This window comes from Schistocerca nitens, chromosome 1 (genome assembly GCF_023898315.1).
Source record: "Schistocerca nitens isolate TAMUIC-IGC-003100 chromosome 1, iqSchNite1.1, whole genome shotgun sequence".
Lineage (NCBI taxonomy): Eukaryota > Metazoa > Arthropoda > Insecta > Orthoptera > Acrididae > Schistocerca > Schistocerca nitens.
Genome location: NC_064614.1, coordinates 748,271,061 through 748,288,271, shown reverse-complemented (window position 1 = coordinate 748,288,271; position 17,211 = coordinate 748,271,061). Strand labels below are relative to the sequence as shown.

The window sequence follows — 17,211 nt, the reverse complement described above, 5'->3', positions numbered from 1 at the left end:
GCAATAAAAATAGGTTTCACAAATTATTATGGGTATATCGAATTTTGTTGGATTTTGCTAAGGTCTAAGTCATATGTAGACCCTGACAATGATGATGGAGGAAGTTATCCAGGAGCTTCGGATTTTATCTGAATTTGACACGACAAGTTAACCAAGAACTTGTTATCCAGTGCGCCAGCTGTTTATTCCTTTGCCAAGATTTATAATTTCATAATCCAGGTGATTTTGCTTTGAGATGCACATTAAATGTACTTAACATTTTAAATTAATATTACTATGATCATGATTTTTAATTAACTTTCTCCTATTTTGATAGCATTACTAGAATTACCACATATAACTTATTTGACCAGTTTTGTCTATTTATTATGATTTTGACACTCAGTTACGTTTTGACTCCCAGTCACAAGGACCAAAATAACAACTAGTATTCATATTAAACTTCCTGGCAGATTAAAACTGTGTGCCCAACCGAGACTCGAACTCGGGACCTTTGCCTTTCGCGGGCAAGTTCTCTACCATCTGAGCTACTGAAGCACGACTCATGCCCAGTACTCACAGCTTTACTTCTGCCAGTATCTCGTCTCATACCTTCCAAACTTTACAGAAGCTCTTCTGCAAACCTAGCAGAACTAGCACTCCTGAAAGAAAGGATATAGCGGAGACATGGCTTAGCCACAGCCTGGGGGATGTTTCCTGAATGAGATTTTCACTCTGCAGCGGAGTGTGCGCTGATATGAAACTTCCTGGCAGATTAAAACTGTGTGCCCGACCGAGACTCAAACTCGGGACCTTTGCCTTTCGCGGGCAAGTGCTCTACCATCTGAGCTACCGAAGCACGACTCACGCCCGGTACTTACAGCTGCTAGGTTCGCAGAAGAGCTTCCGTAAAGTTTGGAAGGTAGGAGACGAGATACTGGCAGAAGTAAAGCTGTGAGTACCGGGCATGAGTCGTGCTTCGGTAGCTCAGATGGTAGAGCACTTGCCCGCGAAAGGCAAAGGTCCCAAGTTCGAGTCTCGGTCGGACACACAGTTTTAATCTGCCAGGAAGTTTCATATCAGTGCACACTCCGCTGCAGAGTGAAAATCTCATTCCGGAGTATTAATATTATTCTAATAATCACAACTTTTTCTAAATCAATGTCTTTTTATGAAAATCACTATTGTGCATTTTCAACTTCTTGCAGCATAATGTATAGTCCATTAAATTTCAGGCAAGTAGCCATTCAAATAAAATTTCCTCCACTTATATTTCGGCCGTGTATCATCTGGCCATGCTCAGAGTGAGTCACAAGCCTGACGACAAGATGCCAAGCACAGTCTCATATGCTCCACCATGGAGGTACTGCGCATGCGGGTCACAGATGCTGGTCGGCAGCAGAGAAATACATTAACACATGCACCGCCTGTGGAAAAGGCGTACAGACATTCAATTCACTTATCAACGTATGATCGGTGGCGGTAACACCATGATGACTTCTCTGCAGTTTACAAGTCTCCAAAGAAAAGATATGTGGTCTACTTAGTTCTTGTGCTTACCAGAAGATTAACAAAGATCCTACTAACAAGGTGACAATAAGGACTGCTGCCTTGCTGAACGCTACATCACTACCGAAGGAAGTCATAAGAAGTTTAAAAGTACGAGGTGCAGTACCACTGAGATTTTATGGTCCTCCTAAAGTTCACAAGATGGGTAAGGATGAGCGTTTAGAGGACTTGTCCATGAGACCTATAATGAGCACTATCGGTTCACCAACATATTTTTCTGCCAAATATTTAGCTTCCTTATTAAAACCATTGGTAGAAAAATGTAGTCACCACATTTGTAATTCTATGGATTTTATTCAGAGACTTAGCAATGTCGGGCTAAATAGTATGGATGTGCTTGTTAGTTTTGACGTAGTATCATTATACACCAAGGTACCTTTAAAGGACTCTTTATCCTTTATCGGCCAACATTTTGATAAGAACATTATGGCCTTATTTGAACATGTGCTTTTATTATTTTATTTTGAGTTGAATGGTGAACTTTATGAGCAAATTGATGGTATTTTTATGGGAAGTCCCCTCTCCCCTTTGGTAGCTAATTTATTCATGGAAGACTGTGAGGACAAGGCACTGGACTCACCAAGTTTTAAACCAATGGTCTTCTGGATGACACATTCGTGGTATGGCCCCATGGGATGGATGAATTACATTGATTTCTTGAGCATTTGAATTCCATCCATGCTAGTGTTAAATTTACTATGGAAATAGAAAAATACGGCTGCCTCCCTTTTTTGGTTGCTGCTGTTCACCGTAAAGGTGATGGCACATTAGGATATGCCGTATATCAGAAACCAACACACACAAATCTATATCTTCATGTCAGTAGCTGCCATCACCCTTCACAGACCAGAGGTGTCCTTAAGACCTTAGTGCATCAGGAGCACTGTATAACCGATAAAGACAATTTGCAAGAAGAGCTCACATACCTCAAATGGATTTTCTCTGCAATAAATTTGTAGAGCATTCGATGCAAAACCTAAAATGAAGGTACGTGATGGGGAAGAAGATAGTAATTCCTTCAGATGTAGTGCATTTTTGCCCTATGTGGGTGCTCTTTCCTCGAAGATATGCCGTATTCTTGAGAAACACTGTGTTAAGGTGATATTACGGCCCCCCACAAAGATTGCAGCTTTACTCGGCTCTGTGAAGGATGAATTACAGCTTCGTAAAGCTGGTGTGTATCAGATTCCTTGTAGAAATTTTGAGAAGTCATATATAGGTCAAACAACACACACCGTTCATGAGAGGTGTGTGGAGCATCGAAGAGACACACACTTATTACAGCCAGACAAGTCAGCTGTGGCCGAACATTGTATTGATACAGGGCATTCCATGAATTACAGTGATGTGAAGATTTTAACATCCACCTTTTCTTTATGGGAATCTGTCTTCAAGGAAGCTATAGAGATTAGAGTAGCTAATAATTTAATAAATATAGATAATGGTTTTAATTTGGACAAAGCATGGAATTCGGCTCTTGGGGTAATTAAATTGCAGAGAAATCGTCATGGTGTCACTGCCGCTGATCATACATTGATAAGTGAATTGAATGTCTGTATGCCTTCGTCACAGGCAGCGCATGTGTAAACGTATTTCTCTGCTGCCGACCAGCATGTGTGACCCGCATGCGCAGTACCGCCATGGTGGAGCATATAAGGCCAAGCTTGGCATCTTGTCATCAGTCTTGTGACTCACTCTGAGGATGGCTGGATGATACACGGCCAAAATATCAGTGGAGGAAATTTTATTTGTATGGCTGCATGCCCAAAATTTAATGGACTATTGGAACAATTGTGTAATGTTAACAATTAAATGTCTTACATATCGTCTGGTCGATTATTTCAATTGTAGAATAATGAATGTAAATAAAGGTTGGTTGGTTGTTTGGGGAAGGAGACCAGACAGCGAGGTCATCGGTCTCATCGGATTAGGGAAGGAAGTCGGCCGTGCCCTTTGAAAGGAACCATCCCGGCATTTGCCTGGAGCGATTTAGGGAAATCACGGAAAACCTAAATCAGGATGGCCGGACGCGGGTGTAAATAAAGGAAAAATGATAGAAATATGAACATAATTGCATAGCACTGATGTAATACTATGAAGAAACATAGGAAATTAAAGATTAACTATGAAAAATGAAATATACATGTATTACAGTGCTTATTAAACAAGCGTATCATATTGCTCATTAACAATTCTCAGTCTGTTACATTACAATGTCCATTTGATATAACAGCCTCATAATAGCCTAATGAGGTATTTGGCTTAACAAAATGTGTTCATAGAAACAACAAAACACAGAGAAGAACCAATACTCCATTAGTGACTGAATAGTGTTGCTGTTGATGATAGCAGACAGACAGCACAATATGGGACAACACATGAGACAAAATTGCAAACATCTGCCAAAACATGAGATAATACACTTGATGATTCTTAGAAGGGGGCTGGAGAGAGGAAGCAGTAGGGGAGGGAAGGTGGGATAGGGTGGGAGGGGAGGGGAGGGGAGAGAGAGAGAGAGAGAGAGAGAGAGAGAAGTAATTTTCCTCTTTTCTATGTTGGGATTTAGAAGTAAGATATATGAATTAATTAATGTACCCAGAACATAAAGAAGACTTATTTTGGTGAAGAGTACATGACAGTTATTGGAATCCTCAGCAAACAAACCTTATTATGAATCTATTGGAAATGTGGTGGTCAACGTCAAGGTAAGTGGCTTGTTGAACTGAAGAACATTATGTGAAATGGCATTCAGAGAAGGTCTTAAGATCTTGAAAGGAAAAATAGCAAGAATGTGTCCTTATTTTGGGAGCCAGATTATGAGAATATCATATTTGAAATTGTATACAGGGGCTTTTTCACAAAATGAAGAAAACTGTTACCATTGTTGACTCAACAATATTTTATTTCTGATGACTGGTTTTGGTGTTCTATAATTCCATCTTTTGGCATACATTGTAACTATGAAAACGATATGTCACAATTATGGAGAAGCAGTCATTCAACTATGAGAATGTAACATCAGACTGATCACTGGGCATTACACATATAAAATCTGTTTCAAAAGGTAATTCCTGACACTGTTTGTCCTGGATTTGACATTTATGAAATGATTTATGTTGAATTGAATATTTATTGCACCTCTTTGGTTCATTTTATTGTTAGTTTTAGCTAAATTGGTGAAACTGTTTGACAAAGAAATTCAACTCTTACCAAAGTGTACTCATTTACACTTTTCGTAACAAATTCACTATACTTGCTTTGGTGCTCTCCATAACTGGTATCTCTTCTCTAAGCCATTGTAACATGCTGAACACAGTCAAGAAAGGAGGATAGCTCCAACAATGTGGCCCACACATTATGTAATGTTCAAATTAATCACTTTTAATGCCACTTTAAGAAATATTAAAGGTTTAATGCCAGTTAAGGTTTCACCAGTTTGTTTTGCATGCAGGTAAAGTCACATTGATACTGCACATGGTTGTTGTTGTTGTTGTTGTGGTCTTCAGTCCTGAGACTGGTTTGATGCAGTTCTCCATGCTACCGTATCCTGTGCAAGTTTCTTCATCTCCCAGTACCTACTGCAACCTACATCCTTCTGAATCTGCTTAGTGTATTCATCTCTTGGTCTCCCTCTATGATTTTTACCCTCCACGCTGCCCTCCAATGCTAAATTTGTGATCCCTTGATGCCTCAGAACATGTCCTACCAACCGGTCCCCTCTTCTCATCAAGTTGTGCCACAAACTCCTCTTCTCCCCAATTCTATTCAATACCTCCTCATTAGTTATGTGATCTACCCATCTAATCTTAAGCATTCTTCTGTAGCACCACATATTGAAAGCTTCTATTCTCTTCCTGTCCAAACTATTTATTGTCCATGTTTCACTTCCATACATGGCTACACTCCATACAAATACTTTCAGAAACGACTTCCTGACACTTAAATCTATACTTGATGTTAACAAATTTCTCTTCTTTAGAAACGCTTTCCTTGCCATTGCCAGTCTACATTTTATATCTTCTCTACTTTGACCATCATCAGTTATTTTGCTCCCCAAATAGCAATACTCATTTACTACTTTAAGTGTCTCATTTCCTAATCTAATTCCCTCAGCATCACCGACTTAATTCGACTACATTCCATTATTCTCGTTTTGCTTTTGTTGATGTTCATCTTATATCCTCCTTTCAAGACACTGTCCATTCCGTTCAACTGCTCTTCCAAGTCCTTTGCTGTCTCTGACAGAATTACAATGTCATCGGCAAACCTCAAAGTTTTTATTTCTTCTCCATGGATTTTAATACCTACTCCGAATTTTTCTTTTGTTTCCTTTACTGCTTGCTCAATATACAGATTGAATAACATCGGGGAGAGGCTACAACCATGTCTCACTCCCTTCCCAACCACTGCTTCCCTTTCATGCCCCTCAACTCTTATAACTGCCATCTGGTTTCTGTACAAATTGTAAATAGCCTTTCGCTCCCTGTATTTTACCCCTGACACCTTTAGAATTTGAAAGAGAGTATTCCAGTCACATTTTCAAAAGCTTTCTCTAAGTCTACAAATGCTAGAAATGTAGGTTTGCCTTTCCTTAATCTCTCTTCTAAGATAAGTCGTAAGGTCAGTATTGCCTCACGTGTTCCAATATTTCTATGGAATCCAAACTGATCTTCCCCGAGGTTGGCTTCTACCAACTTTTCCATTCATCTGTAAAGAATTCGCGTTAGTATTTTGCAGCTGTGACTTATTAAACTGATAGTTCGGTAATTTTCACATCTGTCAATACGTGCTTTCTTTGGTATTGGAATTATTACATTCTTCTTGAAGTCTGAGGGTACTTTGCCTGTCTCATACATCTTGCTCACCAGATGGTAGAGTTTTGTCAGGACTGGCTCTCCCAAGGCCGTCAGTAGTTCTAATGGAATGTTGTCTACTCCCGGGGCCTTGTTTCGGCTCAGGTCTTTCAGTGCTCTGTCAAACTCTTCACGCAATATCATGTCTCCCATTTCATCTTCATCTACATTCTCTTCCATTTCTATAATATTGTCCTCAAGTACATCGCCCTTGTATAGACCCTCTATATACTCCTTCCACCTTTCTGCTTTCCCTTCTTTGGTTAGGACTGGGTTTCCATCTGAGCTCTTGATATTCATACAAGTGGTTCTCTTTTCTCCAAAGGTCTCTTTAATTTTCCTGTAGGCAGTATCTATCCTACCCTTAGTGAGATAAGCCTCTACATCCTTACATTTGTCCTCTAGCCAGTCCTGCTTAGCCATTTTGCACTTCCTGTCGAGCTCCTTTTTGAGACATTTGTATTCCTTTTTGCCTGCTTCATTTACTGCGTTTTTATGTTTCCTCCTTTCATCAATTAAATTCAATATTTCTTCTGTTACCTAAGGATTTCTACTAGCACTCGTCTTTTTACCTACTTGATCCTCTGCTGCCTTCACTACTTCATCCCTCAGAGCTACCCATTCTTCTTCTACTATACTTCTTTCCCCCACTGCTGTCAATTGTTCCCTTATGCTCTCCCTGAAACTCTGCACAACCTCTGGTTTAGTCAGTTTATCCAGGTCTCATCTCCTTAAATTCCCACCTTTTTGCAGCTTCTTCAACTTTAATCTGCAGTTCATAACCAATAGATTGTCGTCAGAGTCCACATCTGCCCCTGGAAGTGTCTTACAATTTAAAACCTGGTTCCTAAATCTCTGTCTTACCATTATATAATCTATCTGATACCTTTTAATATCTCTGGGATTCTTCCATGTATACAACCTCTTTTATGATTCTTGAACCAAGTGTTAGCCATGATTAAGTTATGCTCTGTGCAAAATTCTACCAGACGGCTTCCTCTTTCATTTCTTACCCCCAATCCATATTCACCTACTATGTTTCCTCCTCTCCCTTTTCCTACACTTGAATTCCAGTCACCCATGACTATTAAATTTTCCTCTCCCTTCACTATCTGAATAATTTCTTTTATCTCATCATACATTTCATCAATTTCTTCATCATCTGCAGAGCTAGTTGGCATATAAACTTGTACTACTGTAGTAGGCATGGGCTTCGTGTCTGCACATGGTTATAGCTCTTTTGATTCAATTTAAGTTTGCCTAAAGTTGACAAAATGATTAGCAATCATTTATTGTGAACAAAGTATATCAACATAACAGTCACAAGATAATTAATCTCTATCTCGTGGCAGAATAATTTCAACAGAATAACACATTTTTTATGTTGAGCAGAAAACATCATAATTAATAATACAATTGAGTAGTGAAGAAGATTTGCACTAGTTAACACTGTCTCTACTGGAACAAATGTATCTTTACAGATTAGTTACACATAGATGATAAACTTTTACTTCCCAACCATAGAATGGTGATTCTGGGGAGGGGTATTCTAGTTAAAGACTGGCATAAGAACATATTATGATTTTGGCAACTCATAATGTTTTGAAAATTAGCTAGGTTAGATTTAGTTACCTTTAGTGAAGCATAAGACTTAGTTGTTGTTCAGTTTATGAAAAATGTTGGCAGTTAGTAAATTATAAAAGTATACAGAACCCTGTTACGTTTTTGCATTGGGAATGAAGATAATTTTATGTAATGACAAATTGTTCCAACTCTCAGTTAGTGAAATAATTAACGTGAGGTATCATCTGAATCAGAAAAAATGTAACAACAGAAGTACAGTGTTACAAATCAGAATCTTGCAAGCACTGAGGCAAAATAGGCAACTGAAATGATGAGGGCCTGAACTTTCAGTTTCAGTTATTTCATAAATTAATTGGTTTCAGATATTTTAAAGTATGTTCTCAGAAAGAGTGAAATGTCTGCTTTTGAGTGAATGTCAACAGCACTTCATATTTTTCCTTTCAGCTCAAAAAGGTTTTCCATTGGGTACTATATTAGAATTTACTGTTGGCTACAGCTTTTGATTAAGTGGTTCTCTCATAAAATTAATGGCAATATTGACATCAAGAAGGTCAGCAGAATCAACAGGCCAATGAATTTATGTGAGACTTTGATTAAATAACACTCTGGCATATAAATGCACATTTTACACATTATGTTTGCAACTGTGTTGAAAACAGAATGAAAAATCAGAAAAGAATTTAGTATTCATAGGAGTGGAAAATTTAACAGATGAAGGTGTTCAGCATGTTATGCCTCATGATGTGCACAAGGTGCAGAGCTGGTTTCCCCTATATGCATACATGAAACTATATCGGACTGTGCAGAGTTCCTCTTCTGCATTCCTGCCACTAGCACTGTGGAAAAATATGTGGACCAGTGACGAAACAGAGCTTGCTGTAGACACTGTGGAAGCAGTACCAGTGCGCAGAGTAAATTATGATCAAAATTATGTTTAATTTTTTCAAACGCTGTTGAAGAATACAGAAATTCTGAAGAAAATAAACCGCACTGATACGTACAGTTGGTCTATTCGCATTCCTTCAGCTTAGAAGATACTAATAAAGAATACATTAATGTACGTTTGTAACACATTAAACTGATATTTTGTATTTACTACATTTCATTAAGTTTTTTGTTATTATTTTCTTTTTTTAAATATCATAATTTTTAATGTGCTTGAGTATTTGGGTCAAAAAAATATGGTCACCATACCGTAACTGTTTACTTGGGGGTTGCAGCTGCGGTGAGAAATTGTTTGTCAGCTACACATTTGTGTTTTATTTGTTATTTCAAGTATATGAAGCATTGTGTGTACACTTCAATCTATTTACAAGAATTATGTACTTTGCATAGGTTTGTTTGTCAGAGGCATATCAACAAGTGGCACAGCATTGTGCGCTTGGGCAAATGCAGAGGGAATGAGAGAAAAAGCATTCCGACTTGGAGCAGCAGTAGGTTGTGATACTGATTCATCTACTATGCTTATTAGATGCCTAAGGAGTCGACCTGCAGGTCAACTGGTTGAGAAGGTGCTCCTATTTCAGGTGCAGTAGTTGTTTGGCCATTATATTACATTTGATTAAATATTGAATTCTGCACACTTCTTTTTTTAATCACAGTTCAATAGATAAATTATATAATATAGGCAAATTCACATTTTTGTGGTAGATATGAATGTTATTTAAGTTACAGCAACATTATGAAAAGGAAAGTTGCTACTCACCATATAGCGGAGATTCTGAGTCACAGACAGGCACAACAAAAAGACTGTCACAGAAATAGCTTTCAGCCAGTAAGGCCTTCGTCAAAAATAGATGACACACACACACACACACACACACACACACACATTTGACTAGTCTCAGGCAATTAAAACCACACTGTGAGCAGCAGCACCAGTGCATGATGGGAGTGGTGACTAAATGGGGGTAAAGAGGAGGCTAGGCTGTGGAGGGGGAGGGAGGGGTAGCAGAAAAGGAGAGAAATAAAAAGACTGGGTGCGATGTGATGGTGGAATGAGGGCTGTGTAGTGCTGGAATGGGAACAGGGAAGAGGCTGGATGGGTGAGGACAAAAAGTTGAGGCCAGGAGGGTTACAGGAATGTCAGATGTATTGCAGGGAAAATTCCCACCTGTACAATTCAGAAAAGCTGGTGTTGTTGGGGAGGATCCATATGGTACAGGCTGTGAAGTAGTCACTGAAATGAAGGATGTCATGTTTGGCAGCATGCTCAGCAACAGGATGGTCCACTTGTTTCTTGGTCTCAGTTTGTCAGTGGTCATTCATGCAGACAGACATCTTGTTGGTTGTTATGCCCACAAAGAATGCAGCACAGTGATTTCAGCTTCACTTGTAGATCACATGACTGGTTTCACACATAGCCCTGCCTTTGATGGGATAGGTGATGTTTGAGACCCTTTGATGGGATAGGCGATGTTTGTGACCTGACTGGGTATATGATGGTGGGAGGATGTGTGTGACAGGTCTTGCATCTAGGTCTATTACAGGGGTGTGAAGTAAGGGATTGGGAGCAGGGGTTGGGTAGGAATGGATGAGTATATTGTGTAAATTCTGTGGATGGTGGAATACCACTGTGGGAGGGGTGAGAAGGATGGTGGGCAGGAGATTTCTCATTTCAGGCCATGATGAGAGGTAGTCGAAACCCTGATGGAGAATGTAATTCAGTTGCTCCACTCATGGGTAGATCGTGGCCGGACGGTGGGACTTTGGGAGGTAATGCTAGTCTGGAAAGATTTGTTTTTGTACAAGGTTGGGAGGATAATTACAGTCTTTGAAGGCTTCAGTGAGACCCTCAGTATATTTAGAGAGGGACCACTTGTCACTCCTGCTGCGACAACCATGGGTGGCTGGGCTGTAGGGAAGGGACTTCTTGGTATGGAACGGGTGGCAGCTGTCAAATTGGAGGTATTGCTGGTGGTTAGTAGGTTTGAAATGGATGGAGGTGCTGATGTAGCCATCTTTGAGGTGCATGTAGACATCAAGGAAGGTGGCTTGTTGAGTGGAGTAGGCCTAGTTGAAGCAAATGGGGGGAGGAGTTGTTGAGGTTCTAGAGGAATGTGGATAGCACGTCCTTGCTGTCAGCAAAGATGTCATCAATGAATCTGAACCAGGTGAGGGGTTTAGGATTCTGGGTGTTTAGGAAATATTTCTCTAGATGGCCCATGAATAGGTTGGCATAGGGTGGTGCCATGTGTGTGCACATAACCATACCCACGATTTGTTTGTAGTTGCCTTCAAAGGAGAAGTAATTGTGGGTGAGGATATAGTTAGTCATTGTGACTAGGAAGGAGGTTGTTGGTTTGGAATCCATTGGACATTGGGAAAATTAGTGTTCAATAGTGGTAACCCTGTGGGCATTAGGGAAGTTAGTGTAAAGCAGGGCACTGTGTGATAAAGGTACAGGAACTGTGGAGAGTCAATGGAGGAAATGGTTGGTATCTTTTATATAGGAGGGTAAGTTCCGGGCAATAGTTTGAAGATGTTGGTCTATGAGATCAAGAGATTCTCTCAGTGGGGGACACTGTAACCAGCCACAACGGAGCATCCTGGGTAGTTGCGTTTATAGACTTTAGGAAGCATGTAGAAGGTAGGAATGCGGTGAGTGGTAAGGATGAGCAGAGAGATGGACTCTGGGGAGAGATTATGGGATGGGCCTAAGAATTTTAGGAGTGACTGGAGATCCTGCTGGATTTCTAAAATGGGGTCACTGTGGCAAGGTTTGCACGTGGAAGTATCTGACAGCTACCAGAGTCATTCTGTCAGGTAATCCTTGTGGTTCATAACAACAGTTGTGGAGCCTTTTATTAAAGTTATAATTTATGTTTAGTGAATGGTTTTGTACCACTTGTAATCCTTGCATTGTGTAATTTTAGTTAGAAAATGATTCCATATTTATTACGTCTCTTTGTACTGAGTTTTACATGGAAATAAATGTAGAGCGCTGTCTACAATAATGGAACTTAGAGACTTGTGAGATATGAGTCCATACTGGATGTTTCACAATTCATGTTGCACACTTCTAGAGGTTGTAGAGGGGACTTAGTAGGTCAAGTTTTACTTGGGAACCCATGTCCAGAAATGGTTCATTTCCATTTTACAAGGAAGACAAAATGTACAGATTTCAGTCCTGTTTACTTTGATATTACAACAGCTGTGTGACGTGTTGACCACGAAGTTTGGGGCACACAGAATATCTGTGAGCTAAGTTCTAAACTCTGTCCAACATGAGTGGTGTATGGTTAATCACTTCTGCTACAGCCAAGATCCATGTAACCATATCTCCCTCCAACTGGACAGGGGTCTTGTAAACAAGACTCTTCATTTGGCCCCGCAAGTAAAAGTCTAAGAAGGTTAAATCGGGGGATCTTTGTGGCTAAGCATGTGGTCCACCTCGACTGATCCACCTGTACCCATAGACTATGTTCAGATGATGTCGGGAATGAATTGCAAAAGGTACTGCCATGTCATCATTCTGGAAGCATAATTCATGCCAAATGTCCGATGGGGCATCTTCCAAAAACTCCACCAACATTTGTTTCAGGAATATTAAGTACATGGCACTCTTCAGGTGGGGAGGAAGGATGTACAGCCCACTCACATGACCTTTGCAGATACTTTCCCAGACACTAATGCTAAAGGCATGCTGAAGTCTTCATGTACACATTGGTTTTGGGTTCTCTTGATTCCAAATGTGGCTGTTTCAAGTGTTCAAAACATATTGCTTTTGAAATGTGCTTTGTCGGTGAATAAAATTCACTTTGGAAATCAAGGAAAATCTGCACAACAGTGTACAAACCAAGTACAGAAATTGACAAATAGCACAAAATCCACCAGGAGCAAGGTGTGTACCTTCTGAATGTGATATGAGTGGATTTGCTGTTCATGCAGAACATGTCAGACAGATGAGGGAGACACATATATCATGTGCAATGGATCGAATATTCGTTGACGGGTTCTCTTCAACTTGATGAAGTGCTTCCTCTTCCAATAAAATAGTGCGCCCCCTTCTTGGAGCACCACAGTTTGCTCTATTGGTTGTGAATTTCCCACTTTCTCACAGTTGTTATTCTGCTCTGGCAAACATGGAATGGGATAGAGTCATACTGCAAAGTACTTGTACTACAGATATTGAGCTCCTCTTCCATCATGGTAAGCTTCACCATAATCTAACAACAAATTGATGTACTCTGTGAATGTGTACTCAGGCATCCTGTTTCTGCAGTACTAATCATCACAATGTCAACTGACACATTACCAGGAAGCTTGAAAACAAGGCAGATGGAAACAAAGAACATCACGTGATATCACATCATCATACCATTCATGAATGTGAGTCGCCTACCGTAATAGGCACACTGCATATGAAACATCTAGCACACGATTGAGTAGCTCATGTTTTCCTCATAACATGGAAACAAACTGTTTCTGGACATGAATTCTTACGCAAAACTTTATCTACTAAGTTTCCTCTTCAATCTCTAGAAGTGTGTAACATGAACTGTGTAAACACTCTTTATATCAAGCATCTTTAGTGTAATATGACAGAATAGTGACAAACAACATAAAGTGAATTTTTGTCCTGGAAACATGGAGGTCATTCTACAGTTAGTGGAACTACAACAGCAGCAGACAGCATCAGTACTGCACATCCTGAAATCAGTCAGGATCAACTTTGGCAGTGGCTTCAACTCCAGGCATCCCAGTGGTTTCAATTTTTGATGAATAGAAGAAGGCTTCATATATCTATTACATGTTCTTAATAGTTCTTTTCCTGGTAAATTAAATCACCAACTTATAGCAACTGAGGCATTTTTGCTGTCAACAAATCTACATTTGTATCATTTAATGCAGAAACTAGAGCTATTGTCAGAACCATACACCCTTTGATTGAACAGTTCCAGTACACTGATATCTGAAAATTTTACATAAAAAGTGCATGTCATAGTTGTTAAACTGGAATTCTTAAAGCATTGGAAAGGAGATATGAAACTGTATGCAGTGTGGGTTGCAGTACATATAACGCAAAGTACACATGTTGCAAGCGTACACCAAATCTTCAGTCCACAGCTCATGGTCTAGTGGCTAGTGTTGTCACCTCTGGATCACAGGGTCCCGGGTTCGATTCCTGGCCAGGTTGGGGATTTTCTCTGCCCGGGGACTGGCTGTTTGTGTTGTCTCCATCAATTAATCATCATCAGCATTCGTGAATGTGGCTAAAATTGTACTGTGTAAAGATCGGGACATTGTAAGGGCACTCATGACTGTGCAGTTGAGCACTCCACAAACCAAACATCATCATCACCAAATCTTTAGTTGGAAATGTAAATCATTTACCAGCAGAGCTCTCTTCCCCCGTCCCCATCCCCCCCCCCCCCCTCTCTCTCTCTCTCTAGTGTTCAATCCTGAGGTTTGTTTGCAGCAGTAAGCCATTCCCCTCTTTTGCCTTCCTCTTTGTTTCCTTATTTCCAGACTGATGTTCTTGTTGGTAAGTAAGTTCTTCCTCATATTCAGTGCAGCTTTGGCTGTCTGTATTCTGCTAACAATTTCTTTCCAGCTTCTACCATCTCTTGTGGTCCTGTTTGCCAAATAAGTAAGTTGCTCTGTTACTTCTAGCTTCTCAGTTTCAATTCTTATTCTCAGATGTTCATACTCTTTTTCATTACAATTCACCTTCACTTTAGTCTGTTGAATCTTTTCCAACGTGCTGAGGACCTTCGTTAAATCATCTTTTGTCTCCATGACCACAGCAATATTGTCTGTGTAATGATGCAGCTTGTCTGTCTTCTGCCCATTAATTCTGATCCCCACCTCACTAGTTTTGTGAATTTGTTCTATAACTTCCTAGATGTGAGCATTGAATATAAGCGGAGAGAGAGCACATGCTTGTCTCACTGGACGAACAGCTTCAATATTACACCAAGTCAGATTCTTCCCTTGCAGATGACTATAATCATCAAAGTCTTTGAGATTTTATAAGCAGCACAGCAATCTATCTCAACAGACTGTGATGCTTTCAAACTTCTTTACCTACATCTAAATTTATACTCCACAAGCCACCTTATGGTGTGAGACAGAGGGTACTTTGTGTACCACTCTCATTTCCCCTGTTCCAGTCACCTATGTTTTGAGGGAAGAATGATTGCTGGTAAGCCTCCATGTGGGCTTGAATATCTCTGATTTTATCTTCATGGTCTTTTTATGAGATATACATAGGAGGAAGAAATATATTAGTGACCCTTCTAGGAATGTACGCTGACCCTTCTAGGAATGCACACCCTCGAAACTTGAGCGGTAGATCATAACGTGAAACAAATACTAACAAAGAGATAGAGGGGCTGGGCAGTACTTACCTCAGTACATAAAACACAACAGAAAATTTATGTTCCAAGCTTTCAGAACTTAGTTCCTTCATCAGGGAGGAGAGAGGGGAAAGAAAGGGAAGAAGGGAAAGTGGATTCAGTTACTCACAACCCAGGTTATGAAGCAACAGGGAAAGGAAAACAGGGAGGGTAGCAAGGATGGAGTCATGGTTGTCACAAGAAGAAGCAAGCCAGGTGCATACTGTCCCCAATGAAAAACACAGACAAATGAGGACCTTCGTTAAATCATCTTTTGTCTCCATGACCACAGCAATATTGTCTGTGTAATGATGCAGCTTGTCTGTCTTCTGCCCATTAATTCTGATCCCCACCTCACTAGTTTTGTGAATTTGTTCTATAAATTCCTAGATGTGAGCATTGAATATAAGCGGAGAGAGAGCACATGCTTGTCTCACTGGACGAACAGCTTCAATATTACACCAAGTCAGATTCTTCCCTTGCAGATGACTATAATCATCAAAGTCTTTGAGATTTTATAAGCAGCACAGCAATCTATCTCAACAGACTGTGATGCTTTCAAACTTCTTTACCTACATCTAAATTTATACTCCACAAGCCACCTTATGGTGTGAGACAGAGGGTACTTTGTGTACCACTCTCATTTCCCCTGTTCCAGTCACCTATGTTTTGAGGGAAGAATGATTGCTGGTAAGCCTCCATGTGGGCTTGAATATCTCTGATTTTATCTTCATGGTCTTTTTATGAGATATACATAGGAGGAAGAAATATATTAGTGACCCTTCTAGGAATGTACGCTGACCCTTCTAGGAATGCACACCCTCGAAACTTGAGCGGTAGATCATAACGTGAAACAAATACTAACAAAGAGATAGAGGGGCTGGGCAGTACTTACCTCAGTACATAAAACACAACAGAAAATTTATGTTCCAAGCTTTCAGAACTTAGTTCCTTCATCAGGGAGGAGAGAGGGGAAAGAAAGGGAAGAAGGGAAAGTGGATTCAGTTACTCACAACCCAGGTTATGAAGCAACAGGGAAAGGAAAACAGGGAGGGTAGCAAGGATGGAGTCATGGTTGTCACAAGAAGAAGCAAGCCAGGTGCATACTGTCCCCAATGAAAAACACAGACAAATGGGAAAAGAAATGATGCAGACTTTAATAAGGAAAACATCAAACAGGATAGGTAATATTTTGAAGGCAAAGGGTTCCTCTGTGCTTTTCTGTGTCCCTCAGACAACATGCAGTTGCTTGTTCAATGCAAAAGACAAACAACCAGCCATCACAAAAAGTGGGGTTTATGAGATCATATACCGGGAGTGTCAGTCTTGCTACACTGGATAGACAGGGAGGTCAATCTGCACAAGGCTCAAACAACATCATAGAAGATGGGGACTGAAGAAGCAAGTCTTACACACAGAGGAAAATGGGGCTAAACTCAGCCAGTTAGAAATTCTAGAAAAAAAATACAGATGTGTACCTCCCCACACCTATTATTAAATGAGCAAACCCAATTCAATTATTCACCTCTTTTAGATAGTATCACACATCTGGGATAGAAATAAAACTTTGGGCCTCAATCCATCAGTAGGTAAAAAGTTCTACACTGATGCATAACTTTATTCCTAGGTATGTTTAGTCACTTTAGTGTAATTGGTGAATTGTATAATTTCATATGTAATTTGTCAATATCACTGAAGTAATTTTACATTAAGAAGTTGAGGTGACTATGTTTGCTTTATCATCATGTTTATCTTCACATTATCATCTTTGGAATCAGTAATGTACTTGTACTTGAAAATGGGTTCATAACCTGAAACCTAGGTTGTGCAGAAACATAATAAAATTGTAAAATAAGGCAAAAAAGTGTTTGTTTAGTTACTCAGAG

The 17,211-nt window shown here is 39.9% G+C and overlaps 1 protein-coding gene across 1 annotated transcript in view; it reads left to right on the top strand.

The window, feature by feature from the left end:
- Window positions 1–13,706, top strand: part of LOC126198490 (esterase FE4-like) — a 75,179-nt gene extending 61,473 nt beyond the window's left edge. Inside the window, exons 10-11 of the mRNA XM_049934901.1 lie at window positions 9,321–9,511; window positions 13,533–13,706. Coding sequence (XP_049790858.1) covers window positions 9,321–9,511; window positions 13,533–13,706 — 365 coding nt within the window. The remainder of the gene's footprint in view (window positions 1–9,320; window positions 9,512–13,532) is intronic.
- The last annotated feature ends 3,505 nt before the right edge of the window (window positions 13,707–17,211 follow it).